At 35.2% G+C, this 21,064-nt stretch overlaps 2 protein-coding genes across 2 annotated transcripts; one reads left to right on the top strand and one right to left on the bottom strand.

Moving 5' to 3' along the window:
• The first annotated feature begins 629 nt into the window (after window positions 1-629).
• On the top strand, window positions 630-7,999 carry LOC145000442 (PHD finger family protein). The gene is made up of 17 exons (XM_078959671.1): window positions 630-2,163; window positions 3,086-3,171; window positions 3,322-3,456; window positions 3,530-3,613; window positions 3,700-4,032; window positions 4,146-4,309; window positions 4,431-4,690; window positions 4,797-5,044; window positions 5,138-5,356; window positions 5,453-5,674; window positions 5,777-5,830; window positions 6,129-6,194; window positions 6,285-6,425; window positions 6,551-6,604; window positions 6,670-6,729; window positions 6,810-7,256; window positions 7,358-7,999. Exons 1-17 carry the CDS (start codon window positions 894-896, stop codon window positions 7,559-7,561), a joined length of 4,047 nt encoding a protein of 1,348 aa, XP_078815797.1. The 5' UTR covers window positions 630-893; the 3' UTR covers window positions 7,562-7,999.
• An 808-nt stretch (window positions 8,000-8,807) lies between these two features.
• LOC145000444 (uncharacterized) lies at window positions 8,808-11,043 on the bottom strand. Its single transcript, XM_078959672.1, has 5 exons — window positions 10,631-11,043; window positions 10,065-10,135; window positions 9,848-9,953; window positions 9,345-9,477; window positions 8,808-9,132 (listed from the first exon to the last, which is right to left on the bottom strand). Exons 1-5 carry the CDS (start codon window positions 10,720-10,722, stop codon window positions 8,965-8,967), a joined length of 570 nt encoding a protein of 189 aa, XP_078815798.1. The 5' UTR covers window positions 10,723-11,043; the 3' UTR covers window positions 8,808-8,964.
• Between the last annotated feature and the right edge of the window lie 10,021 nt (window positions 11,044-21,064).

Here is a 21,064-nt window from a genome sequence, read left to right as displayed (position 1 = left end):
ATGAAAATATTTAATAACCAAGATAAATATTAAATATGTTTATTATAACCAAGATAAATATCCATAATCACCTAGTTATTTACTTAATTTTCTTAAATATATCATTATAAAAAAATATTTTAGTTATGAAAATATTTAATAACCAAGATAAATATTAAATATGTTTATTATAACCAAGATAAATATCGATTAGATTGTTATAATCACCTAGTTATTTACTCAATTTTCTTAAATGTATTATTATAAAAAAAATATTTTAGTTATGAAAATATTTAATAACCAAGATAAATATTAAATATGTTTATTATAACCAAGATAAATATCCATTAGATTGTCATAATCACTTGGTTATTTACTCAATTTTCTTAAATATATTATTATAAAAAATTATTTTAGTTATACAAATATTAATAACCAAGATAAATATTAAATATGTTTATTATAAGCAAGATAAATATTAAATATTTTAATAGCATTGCTACAAGAGTCGGTCTGAGGGAGTGATGATTCCCTTTCTGTTTCATATTTTAATTTCCGTGAAAGATTTTGCGGGTCGTGTTATTAATTTAATATAAAATATAAATAAATATATAAAAATAGACAGCGATATCGAACTGCAAAAGGGGATACCAATTACCATTACCCCCACCCCACCCACTTTATCAAGAACAAGGACGGATCCAAAATCGCGAATAACAGAAAACCCTAGCCCCTTCCCCCCGTCCCCCTCCTCTCTTAGCCGCGAATTCCCTCTCTTTCTCTCTACACAACCAACCAACTAACCAACCAACCAACTTTATCAAGATCCTGCCCTGTGTGACCAATTTGAAGATAGGGTTAGGGGTTTTCAAAATTAGGGTTAGGGTTACGAATAAATTTTGTTGACAAATGGAATGCTGCATGGACGGTGGTGGTTTGGTGAAATGACCAAAGGACCATGTCAGGGGCTGAGGAAGATGATGGGTAGAAGTGCCAACGGAGGTTGCGGCACTGAGGAAAAACATTGCCCAGTTTCTACTTCTAGGGTTCCGACCAAGTTTTCACCGGAAGATAAAGACGCACCACTGGCTCGACTAGTAGGGATTGATTTTTACGCGCAGGCTTGTAAGGCCCTTGCTGTTCTTTCTCCTTTTGATTTGGAGGATGGTCAGAAGAAGAGCTCAGCTATTGTATCGACGCTTCCTGGTGGTTTGGCAACCTGTTTGTCCAAACATTCTGATAGTCGTAAGCGCCATAAGAAGTCCCATTTGGGCTCAGACACCAAGAAAAACAAGTCCTCTTCCAGACAGGAGAAACCTCGTGGGACCACCGTTTGGTCTGAAACAGAGGATTACTTTAGGGAATTGAAGGTGGATGATATTGAGAGGTTAAATGATGCTTCTTCTTTTAGGGACAACAAGTTTATTTCAATTCCTTATCCTGGAAATAATAACGAAACAAATAATCATAGTGGGGTGGTTATTGCTGCTGGGGAGGAGCAGGATGTTAACCACTTCATGGAAGTAGATGACACAGGTGCTAATGAAATTTCAAATAACCAACAAGAAGATGACACTGCCTGTTCAATACCACAATCCTCTAGTGGAGTAGAATGGCTTTTAGGTTCTCGAAGTAAGATATATCTGACATCTGAGCGCCCTTCTAAGAAGCGAAAAATCTTGGGTGGCGAAGCAGGCTTAGAAAAGCTCTTTGTTGCTCTTCCAGTTAAAGACCAGGACCAAGGGCCATCTACATCCTGTCATTATTGCAGCCTGGGCGACACAGGCAATCAGTTGAACAGATTGATTGTTTGCACGTCTTGTGGCGTAGCAGTACATCAGAGATGTTATGGTGTGCAACAAGACGATGAAGCTGGTTGTTGGGTATGTTCTTGGTGTAGACTCAAGAGGGATGAAGATAAAAGCACCGATAGCCATTGCCTTCTTTGCCCACAGCAGGGTGGTGCTTTAAAGCCTGTGCGCAAGAGAGGTGCTGGGAATGATGAGGGTGGTCTCATGGAGTTTGCTCATTTGTTTTGTTGTCAGTGGATGCCTGAGGTCTACATAGAAGACACCAAAAGCATGGAGCCGATAATGAATATTGAGGGTATCAAGGAGATGCAGAAGAAGTTAATTTGTTATATATGCAAGGTGAAGTGTGGTGCCTGTGTTCGTTGCAGTTATGGTATGTTGTCACTTGTCACATCAGTTTCACTCTTCCTTTTTCAATGGTGCAGTAGTACATCATATGATTGAAGTTTGTCTATTGTTGTTACATATGCATACTATAACTGCAATGCAATAATTCTTTCAGCAGTAAATTTTGGCACTATAGTATATCCAAAGTTCCAAACGATTCTATTAGGCTTTGTGTTCCACTTGTTCTATGTGGAGTGTACTTGTGGATTTAAATTAATTAAAGGGAATACTACATGTTTGACTACATCCTAAACTGTTGGTCAAATCTGGTTTATTTGTGTATATTGATCTTCAAAAAATGATGCTCTGTCTCCCTTACTGAAGTCAGGGTATATAAATGAAAAAAAAAACAAACTATTTTGGCCTAGCTTTTTATTTCGACTTGTATGTATTTGAAGGCTGCAAATTAAAGGGTAATGTGTGCAAGCAAAGGGTAATTTGAGCAAAAAACATTTGCAAATTCAATTTTCTTTATTTTTTGAACATATTGCCAAATCATTGATTCTAATTAGCAGAGAAATCTCAGTATCTGCCAAATATCAACTACATAACTTGATCTATTGGGATTGTAGAATGCTGTGAAGAGTGAAGCTGTATGCTTTTCTTTCATTTTTACTGTGCTTAAAAATATGATAACCAGCTTGAACAACTCAGCCTATAGAATAAAGAAAACTAGACTTACAAGTTGAGAAAAAGTAGCATTACTGTTGAGTTTTTCAGGACAAATATTATAATATATAGGTACAGTGACATATAATATGATTATGAAACAACATTATAAAGGAAGGGTTGTGCATAGAGTATGTGCAACTTTCGCAAGATTATTTACAATAGAAAATATATAACCCCCTACATATTATTTCATTAAAAGTTAACTATAATATCTTTCATTTTTGGTACTTCAATAGGATCTTGTCGAACTTCTTTCCATCCTGTATGTGCAAGGGAAGCAAAGCACAGAATGGAAATCTGGGGGAAATTCGGATGTGATGATGTAAGTTCATTCATCTTCCATTGAAACTAGAACAAAAAAGTTACTTTTGCCACAAATATACATCAAAACCTGTTGTGAAATGCTTAGGTTTTTGTTGTTTCCTGTTGTGTTTCTTCTTTTCACTTATTTATTTTTTGCTAATTTACGTAGGTTGAGTTACGAGCTTTTTGCTTAAAGCATTCTGGACCCCAAAAAGATCATAGCCCACATCTGGAAAACCTTTCTGTAGGAGTTGAAGATGTGAAAGTGAATGATTATTCTAATTTCACTCTACTTCTGAAGAAGGTATGATAAATATTCTCGAAACGTATCATTCTTAAAAACCTCATGTGTAACAACTTTACCCTTGATTCTGTAGTTGATTGAACGAGGAAAAGTCAATTTGAAAGATGTGGCCTCAGAGATTAATGTTTCTGCTAACTTGTTGGCATCAAATCTCGCTGTAATGCCATATTTATCTTTTAGCAACATCATATGAAAGATTCGGAGATCAAGAACTTTGTTTTATTGGATTTTTGGTTCTTGCAGGATGACAGCTTGCCTCCTGATTTGCATGGAAGAATAGTCAAATGGCTAAAAAGCCATGCTCATGTTGGTGGGTTGCAGAAAAACTTGAAGCTTAAAGTTATGTCTCCATGCATATCCAAGGCTGAGAAAGAATCTGTAGCATTAGAAAACAATGTAGGGAATTCTCCTGTTAAGTCAGCACCACATTGGAGGAGAACTAAAGGAAATATTAGGGTTTTGAAGGACAACAGTCTTATATTGTCTCTTAAAAGGAGTTCTGGAGATGATGGGGTTGTGATGGATGGGGATAAAAATGGTGTGCTTGAGGAGTCTTCTCCTGATTCTAAGGAAAAGGTTGTCACATATTTACAGAATCAACTTTGTGATCTTATGTTGATGATTATAGTCTATAGAATGTTGGTGGCTTTGAGAATCTAACAATAACTTTACCTTTTTTTTTTCTGCAGATATCAACAGAATCCTGTCCTGCTTCTGATTTGTTGGTCAATAATTCTGACAGTGGTCAAACTCAAGCTGGTGAGGCTATTGAATCTAAGTGTGATACCAGGGTGAATTCCAATCTTGGGAACCATGATTGTTTAAATGCTATGAATGACACCCCTGATACTATGTAAGTCTGGAAATTTAATCATTGCAACTTACTAAGTATCAAAATAAGAAGGTTGGATGTTTTAGTGTACTTTATTTATTTTGTATGACTTGTACCAATATCTAGATATCTGGTAATGCAGTAGAACAGAAGCTTTACACGATTCTTATGTCCATCCACTTATACTCCTGCAAAATCAAGTTTTGTCCAAGATCAATGCTGACAAGGAAGACGCGTTACCATGCATTTCCCAAAATCAAAATTCACCCTCTACCGAGTCGAGTTGTGACTCAGAAAAAACTAAGCTCATAAACATGTCTCCAGTTGATGAATTGGAAGGAGAACTGGTTTACTATCAGCATCACCTACTTTGCAATGCAGTTTCAAGGAAACACCTAAGTGGTCTCTTTCTTTATCCTCTGCATTTAGGGATTTGACATCTTCATCTAGCAGTGCCAAATTCGTTAACTTTGAGATGATTTTTTTTTTTTTTTTGAAAATTATGTAGATGATTTGATTTCAAAGGTGATCAAGGTTCTTCCAGAAGAGATTGAGACACTAAGAAAACGAAACTGGGATGCTGTGTTGGTGAGCCAATATCTTTGTGAGCTTAGAGAAGTCAAGAAACAGGGGAGAAAAGAGAGAAGGCACAAGGAAGCCCAGGCTGTTCTTGCAGCTGCAACTGCTGCTGCTGCAGCTTCTTCCAGGCTTTCATCTTTCAGGAAAGATACACTTGAAGAATCCACCCACCATGAGGTATTGTACTCTCATTTTGTTGAATAATAGTAGTATTAAATGCAAGTAGCAGCAATTTGTTGTCTTAATGAAATGAAGTTATATTGTGTTCAGAATAAGTTGAAGATAAAAGCTTTTGGAGGGAGATCTGCAGTTCATGCACAACCAAAGGAAACACACCCGAAATTGTCTGTAACGTGGACCCCACCTGAAATGAACATTGATTCTTCACCATCAGGTTTAGATTACAAAGGGGGGCATTCTAGGGTTTGTGATGTTTGCAGACGGGAGGAAACAGTTTTGAATCCGGTTATTATATGTTCTAGTTGCAAGGTCAGCTTAGCCTTAAAGACTGTAAATGAATAGTTTTTAATCTCTTTTATTTTATTTATCCTCCTAACTGTATTTAAATATTTAATCTGGTAACAGGTTGCAGTGCACATAGATTGTTATCGTAGTGTGAAAGATTCTACAGGTCCATGGTTTTGTGAGTTATGTGAAGATTCATCGTCTTCTAGAAGCAGGGGGGTCCCATCTTTCAGTTACTCAGAGAAGCTGTCTCGTGTGGCGGAATGTTGCTTATGTGGTGGCAATACTGGTGCTTTTAGGAAGTCAACTGATGGTCAATGGGTCCATGCCTTCTGTGCTGAGGTAATATTCTTTGATTATGATTCTTACTTGTGTTCCTTTTGTATCATATGTTGATATTAATATATAGATTTTTTTTTTTTTTTTCTTTCTGATTTTGTGTAGTGGGTTCTGGAATCAACATTCAGAAGGGGGCAGCTGAAACCCATTCAGGGCATGGTATGTGTAGTGAGTGTATAATAAATGTTTATTTAGAGGAAACTAGTGCACTTTTCAAGTGAATAAAGGTCCTGCTGGATATGAATAGTTTAATGCAAGAAATAGCAACATAAAAATTGGGTTAACTTTCCAAAGTAAAATGTCCTAATAGGAAAAAGTTTGAAAGTAAAATGCTGCGATAGGAAGAAACAAAAGCAGATTGCTAAGATGCACAAGTAAATGAAAGTATTTTGCATTTAGTCCCTAGATATTTTAATTTGTGTTGTCTTATTATGTTCATGTCATGCGACAATGCCAGGAGACAATCTCCAGAGGGAACGATGTTTGCCTTGTTTGCAGCCGCAAAGTTGGCGCCTGTATAAAGGTTGGTGAAGAGATTAATATGAGTTTTCTCAATCTCATTTTTTTCCTTTTTCTTTGGACTTTATTTTTAATAATTAATCATATCCTATAGTGCAATTATGGTCACTGTCAAAGCACATTTCATCCCACTTGTGGCAAGAGTGCTGGCTTCTTCATGAATGTGAGAACTAGTGGTGGAAAAATACAACACAAGGCTTACTGTGAGAAGCACAGCCAGGTGGAGAGGACAAAGGTAATAATATATTATTATTATTAATATTTACAATAATATCAATCAATGTCGACCTTGTTGTTATTCTGTTACAATTTTTTTTGATACTAGATTCTAAGTATAACCTTATTTGTTGTTTATTCTAGGCTGAGACTCAAAAACATGGAGTTGAAGAATGGAATTCCCTCAAGAAAGTCAGGGTAAGTTACATTGCTGTTTATAAAAAACATTATTTGAATCCAAAATCATGATTTTTTTATCGCAGGTTGAATTGGAGAGATTACGCCTCATCTGTGAAAGAATTATCAGACGTGAGAAATTGAAGGTAAGTAAAGGCAGGCACATTGTTTGCTGCTTATACACACATACACTAAGTAACTGATGGGATTCTGTTGATGATTGCAGCGTGAATTGGTGATTTGTTCACATGACATGCTTCGTTGGAACAGAGAGTCAGTATGTTCATCTTCATCTTCATCATGTATACCCCCCCGTGGTTTTGTGTCACCGGATGTTAGTTCAGAATCCGCTACAACTTCCTTAAGAGGAGGATACACAAACAGCTACAAATCATGCAGTGAAACCATCATCCAAAGATCCGATGACATCACAATCGACAGCACCACCACCGTCGCCGGAAAACGCCGAATTAGGTTTCCGATTGCCATGGCGGCAATGGACAACGACCAAAAAACAGACGACAGTTCAACCTCTCAAATCTTTACACAGGTTCCTTCTGTGAATGTAAGACCGATGCTTTCCGGAAAACAAATCCCAATTAGACCATCATCCGTGGTTTCCCGGATTTCTACTTCTACTGATGATGGGGACAAGTTTTTCCGGCATGGAAAGGTAAATATTAAATATTTGTTATTTGTTATTTGTTGTTGTTGTACAAAAGACGTAAATGCCCTTTTCTTTGATACTTGGAAATGTGAAATTGTGGTGGACAGCATACAGAGACTTTTGAGAAAGAGCTGGTGATGACATCAGATCAAGCAACCATGAGGAACCAACGCTTGCCAAAAGGATTTGTTTATGTTCCAATTCGTGTCCTCTCGAATGAGAATGAGAATGAAACAGTTCCTGCTGCTGTGGCCCCCACACCCAAAGCAGCATCGGCTTCGTCTGAGGAAAATTCAGGACAAGATGGGTAGATATATAAAAGACCATTTGGGTCATCACAGGTTTTTTTTTTTTTTTTTGGACAACTTTTCTCGTGGCTGCTGGAAATGTGGTTTGCAGATGAAGGGAAAAGGGGAGTAAAAGCTGTGCTTCTTTTTGTGATGATGTTGTATATTCATTCTCATTGGGAAGAGAAGAGAAGAGAAGAGAAGAAACCTGTACAGTATTATGATGAAGTGAGTGAGTGAGTGGGTTTTGTTGATTTGTTGTAGTGGTGGTGGTGGTACTTTTAGATTTTTTTTTTTTTTGGTTGGTTGGTTATTGTAATGTTATAGAAAGATATTGGCTGCAGGTTGCAGTGCAGTTGTAAAGTGGTGTACATAGAGAGATAAGATGATACTAGTGCTATAGTGATCAGATGATAGCAATTGCACAACATAAGAAAAACAAAAAGAGAGCATTTCTTTTTCTCTTGTTTCTCCTCCACATTGTGTTTCTTAATGGTTTAATTTGACTGAATCTTTTCATCATCCATTCATGTCTTCTGAATGGAAAACAGATTGGGAATGAATCTCTTTACACGTTCTAAAGTTTTTGTCATCCAACGCCTCACCAAGTTCAATATATGATTTGGGAATCTCCGATACAAACCATTTGTCAGCAAATTACGTGTTGGCTGTGTGTTGCTTAAATGTCACCACCTCTATTTTATCCATTTTAGATTAAAGTCCGCGTCAGTTTGAGATTTTATGAAAAAGGAGAAAACACATTCACATTTATTCTGAGCTTGCCTTTATACATACGTACACATTTACACCCCTAATCTCCAATTGCTTCTCACTAAATCATATACACATTTCTTTCATCATTTGCTTCATTTTAATTACTTCAATATGCTAACACCAACATTACTTACTGATCTACTCAATACACAATCCTAATTCAATTTTGGAAAGCTTTCTAGATAACCAACAAACTTATATATCGATGTTGGTTTACACGTATAACACACCCGACTTCAAGTTCAACACTGATTCACAATCTGAGGTTCCCCAAAGTACTGGCTAAAATGGTAAGTTTCATGATCCAAACATGTCACTGAAACATGATACTTCTTAGGGCCAAAGTGGCACACCCCAGTTGGAATTGCCAAAAATCAACCTTGAGCGGATATATCGTTGTCCTTAAAAAACGTCATTAAATTCTTTTCAAATGCAAATTTATATAATAATTCATCAATCACATATTTAAAGTCCATTAATCCAATTTTATACCAAGTTTATCAACAAGAATAGCCGAATTTATTTTAACTTTGAAACTCTTTTATCTATGAAGCAATTCACTAAAAGATGTTAATATACACGTAGAGAATGAAGCAAATAACATAGTCTTTTTTTCCTTTATCTTCAAATTCCCTCATTAATACAACATCAAATCAAACACCCCTTACCTTAAGCATTACTTCAGTGTAAGATGGTGCATCATCTTTCTTTGGACTCAACCCACCCGTACTAAACTTGCGCACCAACATTGTGAAACACGGTACAAATATCACATATAATATTCCCAAGATAAACGGGGCCATAACAAACCACCCCAACAACTGCACGTATTGTCAACAAGTTACCAATCAAATTAATAAAGCCGCATCTGCTACACCTGACATAACATGACAGAACAGAACTGGGATGGGACAAAAATTGCGAGTTTTGTCTCATTAACATTGGTATTAGTATCAGTATCAGACAGTCTGTCTTGTCTTGTCTTGTGTGACAAGTGGGAGCTAAGGGAATACGATTACAACGTTGAACTTACCGCGTGAGCAATGCTTAGTAGGATCTCCTTTGAAGCTTTGCCGGTCAATACCTTCTTTAAAGCATCGGAGGTTAAAGAGAAATGATCTCCACCCGTGAGATATTCACCAAAGCGTAAGAACACTATCATCAAACTATACACCATATATCAGAACACTGCATATCATAGCTTTTAACAATTATCAACTACTTTCATTATCCCTTAGAAACTATAACACTTTCTCTTTTTGCCATGTCCATATACATTGTAATTTTCCATACTTGGAAACTTTTCATGTTAACATTACCTGTTTGCCCTTTATCCTTATTACAATTTAGACTGGTGGTACTAACTTTGGTTTATATTAGATACTTGATAAATAGTCAAACAATTTTATTAGAATATTAGCAAGAAATGTCCCTCTATCAAATCAATTCCATTGCAAGAAGTTTAAAAAACAGATTCAAATAAACAACCTTTTTTTGCAAAGTAATTGTTTAGATAAATTAATAATAATACTTGACCTTAGTTCTATTGGAGTAGCAACAAAATTGGCCAGCATCACAGTGGGAGCATTGATAGAAGTTCCAAGCACTGCTATAGCCAGTACACAGAGAAACATAGTCACTCCTGTTGTGAGGAAAAAACACACACATCATAATTAGGATTTGATTTCACTACTACATAATCATTAAAATTGAAATTGATTTTATTTCTGTAAAAGTTGAATCAAGAGCATACCAACAATTGGAAACACTCCACATGTAATGCCAAGAGCTGTAGAGAATGCCAATTGCTTAGGTTCTGCTCCCCTAAAACCAAAGTGCAATATTATCAATAATTTTGACACCAATACCTGTCATCTTTGAGAGTTGAGTATGGAATTCTTCAAAGATTACCCTAATTTTGCAAATCGATTGTTACTATGATGAGAACCATTGATTTCCCATGGATCAAGTCATTTTGTTAATTGCAACAAGGGTATAAGCCTTTGAATTCGTGCTAAATTTTAATCTTTACAGTAGTTGTAATTCATATATAGACCTTGAAATCAAACACATTTCCTGTCAATTTGGGGATATTATCTTCAAACTCATGCATATCAAGTATATTTGGGAGTTCAGGTTACAAAATGACAGCTATAATTGAAATTTAAGCATATTTACTGTGTTGAGATCTTACAACATCAAGTTACATCTAGTTAAATAAAGCAAAACAGCACAACATCAAGATAATCTGTAACAGATTTCTTCGAAAACAAATAGAAATGATAACATAAACGCAAAAAGAAAGAGCAGAAAATTAACCTGCTAAGGATTTCCACAAAAGGCTCGACGACCTTCTTGTTTAACCAGGTGCCGATTCCTTGTAATCCAGACCTTCTAAGCAGATCCGCCATTGCTGCAAACTAATATAATTTATGCTAGTTCGTTTTGCTTTGAAGTTCTTCTTAGATCGATGAATCAAACATGAGACCAAATGCTTGTTTCTTAATCAAAACACGCGGTTTTCAATCAAACAACTGATTGACTTTAAAAATGATCGCGACGAAAGCGTCGAATTTGAATTCAGATTGGATGAACCGACTTCTTCTATACCTACAATTTCACAAAGAATAAGAGTATAGTAAACGTAAACCTCTCTGTAAAGTCGGTCGATTTCTTTGAATCTTTTCTCGATCCAGTTGGGTTTTGTGTTTGGATTTTCTATATTTATTCTTTGTTGCTTTTTCATTAATAAATCAATAAATCGAATCTTTGCGTCACATACCATTGGGCCATAATGTCCGTATGGCAGACTTAAAGTATTGTAGTTCTAAGTTTAGCCCTTATATTTGTGCCATGTTGACAAAACCATCCCTTGACTGATTCTCTAGTTTGATAAGTGGTGTCTAGTGTGGTTTTTGATTTCCATTAACCAAAGGTAAAATCAAATAATTTCATAACATGCTTATCCTTTTTTGTGGTGGTTTGGTTAAATTGAAATCTTAAAAGGTAAAAATATTATTGGAAGACCCCTTCACTTTGGAGAAAATGGTTTTGTTGACATATAATTTGAAAGTTGGAACACCCAGAATGCACTTAAAACAAATGGACCAATTAAAACAAAAAACTATAGTTTGTTAGCTAATAATGATATTATTCTTAAAAGTCCTTTAATTTTTATTATATTTATGAAAAAAAGTCATCGTATTCTATCCTGGTCGGTTGGTGATTTATTTAAGGGATAAAAACCCTAAATATGTAAACAACTACAATTTTTTTGTTATTTCTGTTGAGAAAATAAAATTATACTTTAATCGTTAATGAACTCACAATATAAAAAGTTTAATAAATATTTTCATAAAAAATCACTTGTATTAACCGTACAAAGCAACATGCATAAACCTATAAAAGTCCACCTGTATCAATCCTAAGCAACATGACAAACATATAAAAGTCCACTTGTATCAATAAGTTCCTAACACAGTCAAAGCATGCATAAAAATATAAGAAAAAAAAATATATACAAGTTTATCATTAGTTGGCATGTTTTGTAACCACTCTTTGAATAATTCATCATCAAGATTATCTCCACAATTACTCCATCTTTTGAAGTATCAACCTCAGCGGTGCAAATATGTCATAGGCTTGTTTCCAAAATAGCGTATCATATCATGTATCAAAATTTACTAGTCGTTTCCAAAAAAAAAAAATGTAATCAAATTTTGAATACAAAATTTCATAAATGGTATATCCGACTTACAAAAAAAAGTCTTAACTTCAATATTTTTTGAGAATTTCTTTACATAGAGAATATTTACGGTTCAGTTTGTTGATTGGTTGGTTCTTATCTATAATCCTATTAAAAAAAGGGTAAATGACACAAAAAACACTATTTTTACACAGAAATTCGATTTTGACACCGTGTTATTTTTTGTGTTAATTTTGATACTGTGTTTTCCAATTTGTTACAATTCTGACCACTTGACCGGTTAACTAGGTTACATGCTGATGTGGCATGATGACATGTCAGTTTTTGATGACGTGACATGCTAACATTATATGCTGACATGTTAAAATTATTTTTTTCTCACAAAAAACACTAAGTTTTTATTTTTTTCAATTTTGACACTAAGTTTAATTTTATCTTTCAACTTTGACACTATGTTTTTTTTTTGTTCCAAATCGAACATCATTTTTTTCAATTTTGTTCAATGTTGACAATTTTCTATTTGAAACCGTATAAATATTTTTTAATACATTTAAATCATATAAATATATATATTTTTCATTTAAAAACCATAGTTTTGTATAAATACATTTTTTTTACACTCAAACCATATATATATATATATATATATATATATATATATATATATATATATATATATATATATATATATATATATTAGTTATACAAAAATTGTATTTTATATTAAATATGCAACTTTAAAATGTGTTTGGAGGTTTGGAGTCGTGTAGTTGATCAAAACTCAGATATCAAGTGTGCAACCCATCAAATTTTTACATCTTATTAGAAGCTTATGGTTAGTTTGATTCTCGTGATATAACTAATGTTTTATATGTAAGAAAAAAAACATCTTGTATTTAAATAAAAATGTGGTTTTTAAACAAAAAAAATATGTTTATACGGTTTAAAATGTAATAAAAAAAATATATATACGGTTTCAAATGGAAAATAAACAAAATTGAACAAAATTTGATAAATGATGTTCGATTGGAACAAAAAAAATATAGTATCAAAATTGAAATAAAAAATTAAACTTAGTGTCAAAATAGAAAAAAAGTAAAAACTTAGTGTTTTTTGTGGAAAAAAAATCAAATTTGATACGTCAGCATATCATGTCAGCATGCCACGTCATCAAAACTGACACATCAGCATGTAACCTGGTTAACCGATCAAGTGGTCAGAATTGTAACAAATTGGAAAACACAGTGTCAAAATTAACAAAAAGAGTGTTTTTTGTGTAAAAAAAGTGTTTTCTGTGTAAAAAGAGTGTTTTTTGTGCTATTTACCCTTAAAAAAATTGCATTAAGTGTATATGTAAATATTTTACCACTAGTTTATAACCCGTGGGAACCATAGTTACAAAATTAATTAAAATTTTATAGTAAGAACTCAAAATTATTAATCAGTTATTTCAAATAAATTATTAACTAAGAGATATTTTTGAAGTTATATAAAATTATAATCGTTAATTTAAATAAATATGTGAAGTTATATCGTATTAATTTAATTTAATTTTTATTCTAATGTAATTAAATTAATGTAATTAGAATGAGAAATTTAAAATTTAAAGTTGAAAAATAATAGGTTGATAAGTGACATGCATTAATTAGGAAGCCTAATATGGTGACACATGATAAAAGTAGAATAATATATACATTAATTAGTAGGTTTAATAAGATGACATATATCAAAAGGAGATTAAAACTATTCTTTTACTAGGTGTGAGACCCGCGTATTACATGAGTTGATTTAAAAAAAGATTAAACATTAAATTAAAGTGTAAATAAAAAATATTTTTTAATGTATAACTTTTAAGATAAGAAAAGAAAAAACGTATTTATTACAATTTAATATCATATATATGATATTTAATACTTTACATATATAAGTATATGACTTTAATTTTAAAAATAAAAAAAATAAAAAATTGACAAGTAGATAATATTTATTTCAAAAATATCACAAAATGAAAAGTGTGAAAACTAATGAGAGATTGACATGTGACAAAAAAAAACATTTATTTATTAAGGAGGATTAACGACAAAACTGATCTTTGGCAATCAGAAGAGATGACGAGGAGGGAACAGGAAGAAAGAAGATAGAAGCAGGATCGGTGGGGCCATTTTAGTTTATTTAATCATTTTAATAAAAAAATTGTGTATTTTACTATTGTTTGGAAAATAGCAAGGTTGTAAAAAACGCTCGGCGTTAGCTAGTCGGTGGATTGGGGTTAAAAGATTAATCGGCTAGACGGGGATAAATTGGAGGATTAATCGGGGACCATTAATTGTTAAATCGTTAAATTTAAAAAAATTAAATATGACTAATATTATAACAAAGTTAGTAAATACCACTAATATCTTAATAAAATAGGTTAATATGATTAATACAACATTAATCATTACTCAAATGGTTTCTATTGAATTGAATTTCTTCAAAGTGTTAAAATTTCATCGTTTTCTACTATTTCAGTCATTTTGTATGGAGAGATTAATTCTTAGGCGCCCTCTAATCGGTCGGGTAGCGCCTAAGGATTAATCGGAGATTAATCGGCACCTAATCGGGATTTTTACAACACTGGTAAATAGCATAGTTGCAGAAATCGGGATTAATCGTAGATTAATCGCTTAACGTTCTCCACCCGTCGAGGATTAGGACATTAATCGAAAATTTAGGATTAATCAGGTTGACGGGATTAATCGGTCTTGGCGGGATTAATCGGTCAACAAAAATCAACAAAAATCAAAAAAGTCGAAAAAAATCAAAAAAAGGTCAAAAAGTTTTCAAAAAAATTTAAAAAACCAAATTTCTTTTTTTACTCCAAAATTTTCAAATTTTCAAATAATATATCAAAATGTTCATATTTTTGTATTTCCAAATTTCCAAATTATAATTTTTCTTATTTTCTAATTTTGAAGTACTTATTTTTCTTAATATATATTAATATTTAATTAATTTTAATATTTTATTAATAATCTATGGTCCCAATTAATCCCCGCCAAGATCGATTAATCCCTTAACATCAATCAACCGTCAAACTACCGTTAAAGCGATTTTTAAAACCTTACTAAATAGTTTTGAAACTACTATTTATTGGTAAATATATTTTCGAGTAACTATGTTTTGGTAAAACTCTCCCTTATCCCAACACTTCTCTGACTCTCTACTTACTTCCCCTATCTAGTGTTAAGTTACTTCCCACCCCCTCACCACTTTCCCTTTCTAGACCCAACCCTCTAGACGACCCTTTTAAAAAACTAACTAAAATTCTAGGCTACCAAGCGAAAAATCCTCAAAAAATAAAGAAAACTTTCAAATCAATTGAATTACAAGAGTCAATTTCTTCAAATAATGATACTCTACATATCATCTTGCTTTTACACAAAATAAAAGGTTGAAAACGATGACACTTGCCGACAACGTATTTACTAAATAACGAAACACTTTGTATGTCACTTTCAATGATTTGAATACAATTTCTTCCATGTTTATAATGAACATGTCCTACAAGTTTCATTGTAGAACATAGTTGTGATAATAACAACATTATCTCAAACTTGAACAATTTGACTCTCGACAAGGTCGAACCCTTCCTTCCCCTCTACCTTCTTCCATGACATTATTTCCATAACATTTGACGAATGACCAACCATTAAAACATACTCTCTTCATACATAATTACATTCTCTTAATACATAATTATATATATTATATCACAAACTCCAATCCGATATACGTTCAAACACATTAACCTCTCTTGCTAATTAATCTAACACCATCTCCTAAACACACTTGATTAGAAATCAATTTCTTTGATTTATTTCTATTGGGCAACACGATTCATAGCCACGAGTTTTCTTAAACTTGAATTGGTCGTATGAGACTCTAGTTTTTGGCTGACTCATCATTTTTCATCGTGTGAGATTCCATAAACCGAACAATCCCATATTAAACAAATTTCATCATTTTGAATATGTATACAAAGCCAAAAAGATATTCATAAAGTCTCAAGATCATCAGGACTTGCGGGTGTACTCCCACTACACCATACGATGGGGATGTTGCGGGAGTAAGGGATACGCGGTAACACCTTTTGTTCATATGTAAATGACAATTATTATATGTATAAATGAGACATTGTCACTTTTTGTTCATCATTTATTGAAATTAGTCATATTGTTTCCTTTTTTATCTTTCCCTGTCACCACCTCCATCTTAGCGATTGATTGATTTGTGGCCTTATTTAACTTATTCCTTTGCTATTTATTGTAATTGTATGTTTTTGCCTATTGAATTATACAGAGAGCTTTACAGAGATTTATGTAATATTGTCTCTCTGATTACCTTTTCTTCATGGTATCAAAGCAGGCCGTTCAAAACTAAGATCCTCACCCAAAAACCCTAATGGCCGGAGAAGGAGGGTTGAAAAACAATGATCAAATCGATCCGAACTCACCACTCTATCTCCATCCATCAGATTTTCCAAGATAAATGCAGGTCAATGAAGGGCTGACAGACAACAATTTCAACGACTGGGTGCAAGAAATGACAAATTTCTTGTATGCCAAGAACAAAATTGGGTTCGTCGATGGATCTATCGAGAAACCAGAAAGCACCGATAAAGATTACATGGCATGGATGCGGTGCGATGCTATGGTCAAGGGGTGGCTCACAACTGCAATGGAAAAGGAAATACGTGCGAGCGTGAAATACGCACATACAGCAGCCGAGATCTGGAAGGATTTGAACGAACGTTTTGGAAAAGAAAGTGCACCGAGGGCCTATGAATTGAAGCAGATTCTCAATGCAACTCGACAAGATGGAGTCACAGTTTCAGCTTATTTTACGAGGCTGAGAAGAATCTGGGATGAAATAAACACTGTCCTACCCACCCCACGTTGTACATGTAATGGTTGCAAGTGTGAGTTGGGAAAGAAGTTGGTTGAATTAAGGGAGAAAGAGCGCCTGTATGAGTTTCTTCTGGGTCTTGATAGCGACTTTGCTGTCATCCGTACACAAATACTAGCAATGAAGCCTACACCAAGTTTGAGTAATTCTTATCACATGGTGGCTGAAGATGAACATCAAAGAAACGTGACAACCGGGAAGAAGATAACCACAGAAATGGCCGCCTTACAGGTCAACAGAAAAGAAAGTCGGCCACAGAAGAAATCGTGGCAGAAAAACGAAAAAGGCTTAACGAACAAAACAGAAAACTGCACACATTATGGAAAAGGTGGGCATAGTCGGGAAGGATGTTTTGAGCGAATCGGGTATCCCGATTGGTGTCCTGGAAAGACAAAGAAAGAAAATTTCAAACCAAAAGCAGCTTTCGCCGATTCCATACCCAGCCCTGTTCCTGGACTGAGTAATGAACAATATGGTATGTTCTTGAAATTTTTTAGTGACTGCAAGAAGCGAAACCCGGAACAGCAGACTCCTCAGGCCAACATGGCAGGTACGTTTGATGATAATTGGGGTGTCATAGACTCGGGTGCAACCGAGCACACGATCTGTCAAAGGGAGGTGCTCGGAAACATCACCACAAATGAAAATGAAACTCCCGTCACTGTTGCCAACGGGATAAATGTTCCCGTAAAAGGGAACGGTGAGGTTTTTCTTAAAGGAGGAATAAAAATAAACGGGGCCTTATTTATCCCAAACTTTAAATGTAACCTTTTATCAGTTAGACGTCTAACAAGAGATTTGCATTGTGCAATCACCTTCTTTCCTGATTTCTTTGTAATGCAGGGATTGAGAACGAGGAGCTTGATTGGAACGGGTAATTGCATTAATGGTCTCTATCGAATAAAAGTTTTAAAAGGAGAAAGGAAGGCAATGGCAGTAACATCCAACACATGGCACAAGAGACTTGGGCACTCCTCAAATGTAAAATTGTCTCATGTGAACTTTTTTAGAAACGTCAATTTTGATTCCGAAAATAATGTTTGTGACTCATGTAATAGAGCAAAATTTGCAAAACTACCTTTTCCAAAGAGTTACATAAAGACAATTGACTGTTTTGATATGATACACTATGACATATGGGGAGGTTATAGGACACCATCATTGTCACGTGCAAATTATTTTCTTACCTTGGTTGATGATTACAGTAGATCCATTTGGGTATACTTGATTAAACAGAAAAGTGAGGCCAGCACGTGTTTAATAAGTTTTCATAACATGGTTGAGAGGCAATTCGGAAAGAAAATCAAACGTTTTAGGTGTGATAATGGAGGTGAGTTTACATCTAATCAGATGAGAGTTTTCTATGAAAAACAAGGCATTATTTTAGAGACCACGTGTCCTCACACCCCACAACAAAATGGGGTTGTGGAACGGAAGCATAGGCATCTTCTTGAAATGGCTCGGGCTATTCGGTTTGAGGCAAATCTTCCCATAAAATTTTGGGGAGAATGTATTTTGACGGCTGCATACATTATTAATCGCATCCCATCTAAAACCTTAAACAACAAAACGCCCTACGAGGTTCTATTGGGAAAACACCCACAATATGATCACATGAGGGTGTTCGGTTGTCTCACTTACCATTGGAACAACGACACGAAGGGGGACAAGTTTGAACCAAGAGGACGACGAGGGGTCTTCCTTGGATATCCTTATGGCACAAAGGGGTACCGAATTTATGATCTTGAACAATAGAAAATAGTTATTTCCAGGCATGTGAAGTTTGTAGAAGAGTTTTTTCCCTTCTCAGGAGATAATCTAAACAGTCAGATTGACCGCCATGAGATCTCCAAGACTAGTGAACATGAAGAGAATGGAAAAGAATTTGAAGATTGGTTGAAAAAGGGAGACACACCTGATTGGTCGAAAGAGGGAGATACACCCACTGATGAGCAACCTTACGTGCATGAAGATTTATCTACTCAAAATAACGACTTGGGCCCACAAGATGATGAGAACCTGCATGAAAATGATATGCATGAAAATACTCATGCTATCAGCGACGATGACCCTCCTAGGCATCACGAAAATACAAGTGAGTTCCAGGCACCAGTGGAGCCCACTCGACCCACAAGGATTCGGTCGCAACCATCACATTTGAAGGACTATGCAGTGAAGCTTCCACCTTCGATAGACCCTGCAAACCCGTCTCACGATCAAGCCTCCTCCACGGTACATCCCTTAGCTCATTATATTTCATATAAAAATTTCAGTGCTAATCACTTGGCGTTTCTTTCTGCCATCGACTCTCACGATGAGCCAAAGAATTTTCAACAAGCTTCACAGGATGTTAGATGGCAAGACGCCATGAAGAAAGAGATAAGAGCATTGCAACAAAACGGTACGTGGACCCTTGAAGAGCTACCTGAAGGAAAGAAGGCCATTGATTCCAAATGGGTTTATAAAATCAAATACAAACCAAATGGTGATGTCGAAAGATACAAGGCACGACTCGTTGCAAAAGGGTTCACCCAACAAGAGGGGGTGGATTATCACGACACGTTCGCTCCGGTTGCAAAATTGGCAACTATCAGGACACTGTTGACCTTGGCTGTAAAAAGAGACTGGATCACACACCAGCTCGATGTTAACAACGCATTTCTACATGGGGATCTTAAAGAAGAAGTGTACATGAAGATTCCTCAAGGCTTCACAAGTGAAAAAGAAACTCGTGTTTGTCGCCTACGAAAGTCCATTTAAGGACTCAAACAAGCCTCTCGAAATTGGTATCACAAGTTCACAAAGGCCTTGGTTGAAATGGGCTACACGCAATCTATCGCAGATCCTTCATTGTTCATATATAAAACCGACATAGTTCATGTGGCAGCTCTTATATATGTCGATGACGTTATCATTGTCGGTAACAACATGAGTAAAATACAAGCAACCAAAACTGAATTAAATCGTCAATTCACCATTAAAGACCTTGGTAGCTTGAAATACTTTCTTGGCATCGAGGTGGTTCGAACAAAAGACGGCATTGTACTCAGCCAAAGGAAATACACATTGGACATACTTCGAGATATGGGTCTGGAAGGATGCAAACCTAGCGCTTTCCCTATGGAACAAGGCCTAAAATTAGACAAAAGTGATGCTGAGGAACGAGTAGATGCGGGTCAGTATCGACGCCTTATTGGTCGTCTGTTGTACTTACAGGCCACACGACCCGATATTGCATACTCCGTTAACTTGTTAAGTCAATTCGTGGCTGACCCAAGACAGCCCCATCTCGATGCTGCACTTCGTGTTGTGCGTTACCTCAAGACCACCTTGGGGCAAGGGATTTTGTTACCAAAAGAAGGTGGTACTCAGCTCACCACATATTGTGATTCAGATTGGATAGGTTGCCCGTTTACGAGACGCTCTAGGACTGGCTATCTCCTTATGCTTGGTGGAGCTCCGGTCTCTTGGAAATCGAAGAAACAGTCTGTCGTCTCTCGGTCCTCGGCAGAAGCGGAATATCGTGCCATGGCTACAACAGTTAGTGAAGTTCTATGGTTTAGGTGGCTTCTTACTGAATTGGATGCTCCTCAAGACGGACCTACAATTGTGTTATGTGATAATAACGCTGCTCGTCACATAGCCAACAACCCCGTTTTCCATGAACGGACCAAACACGTAGAAATGGATTGTTATTTCGTACGGGAACGGGTCGAGTCCAAGGAAATTTCACCTACTTACATCAAGTCTCACCTGCAAATAGCTGATTTACTTACAAAAGCTCTTGGAGGACAACAACTCAGTTTTTTGCTTAACAAGTTGGGCATTACTAATCTCCATGCTCCAACTTGAGAGGGAGTATTGAAATTAGTCATATTGTTTCCTTTTTTATCTTTCCCTGTCACCACCTCCATCTTAGGGATTGATTGATTTGTGGCCTTATTTAACTTATTCCTTTGCTATTTATTGTAATTGTATGTTTTTGCCTATTGAATTATACAGAGAGCTTTACAGAGATTTATGTAATATTGTCTCTCTGATTACCTTTTCTTCATCATTTCATTCTTTATTATATTCATATTTAGTTTGTGTTCTTTAGT

The sequence above is a fragment of the Lactuca saligna genome, chromosome 6, assembly GCF_052625555.1.
Source record: "Lactuca saligna cultivar CGN05327 chromosome 6, ASM5262555v1, whole genome shotgun sequence".
NCBI classification, from domain to species: Eukaryota; Viridiplantae; Streptophyta; class Magnoliopsida; order Asterales; family Asteraceae; genus Lactuca; species Lactuca saligna.
The sequence above is the reverse complement of the archived record's forward strand: the minus strand, read 5'-3'. Positions and strand labels throughout refer to the sequence as shown.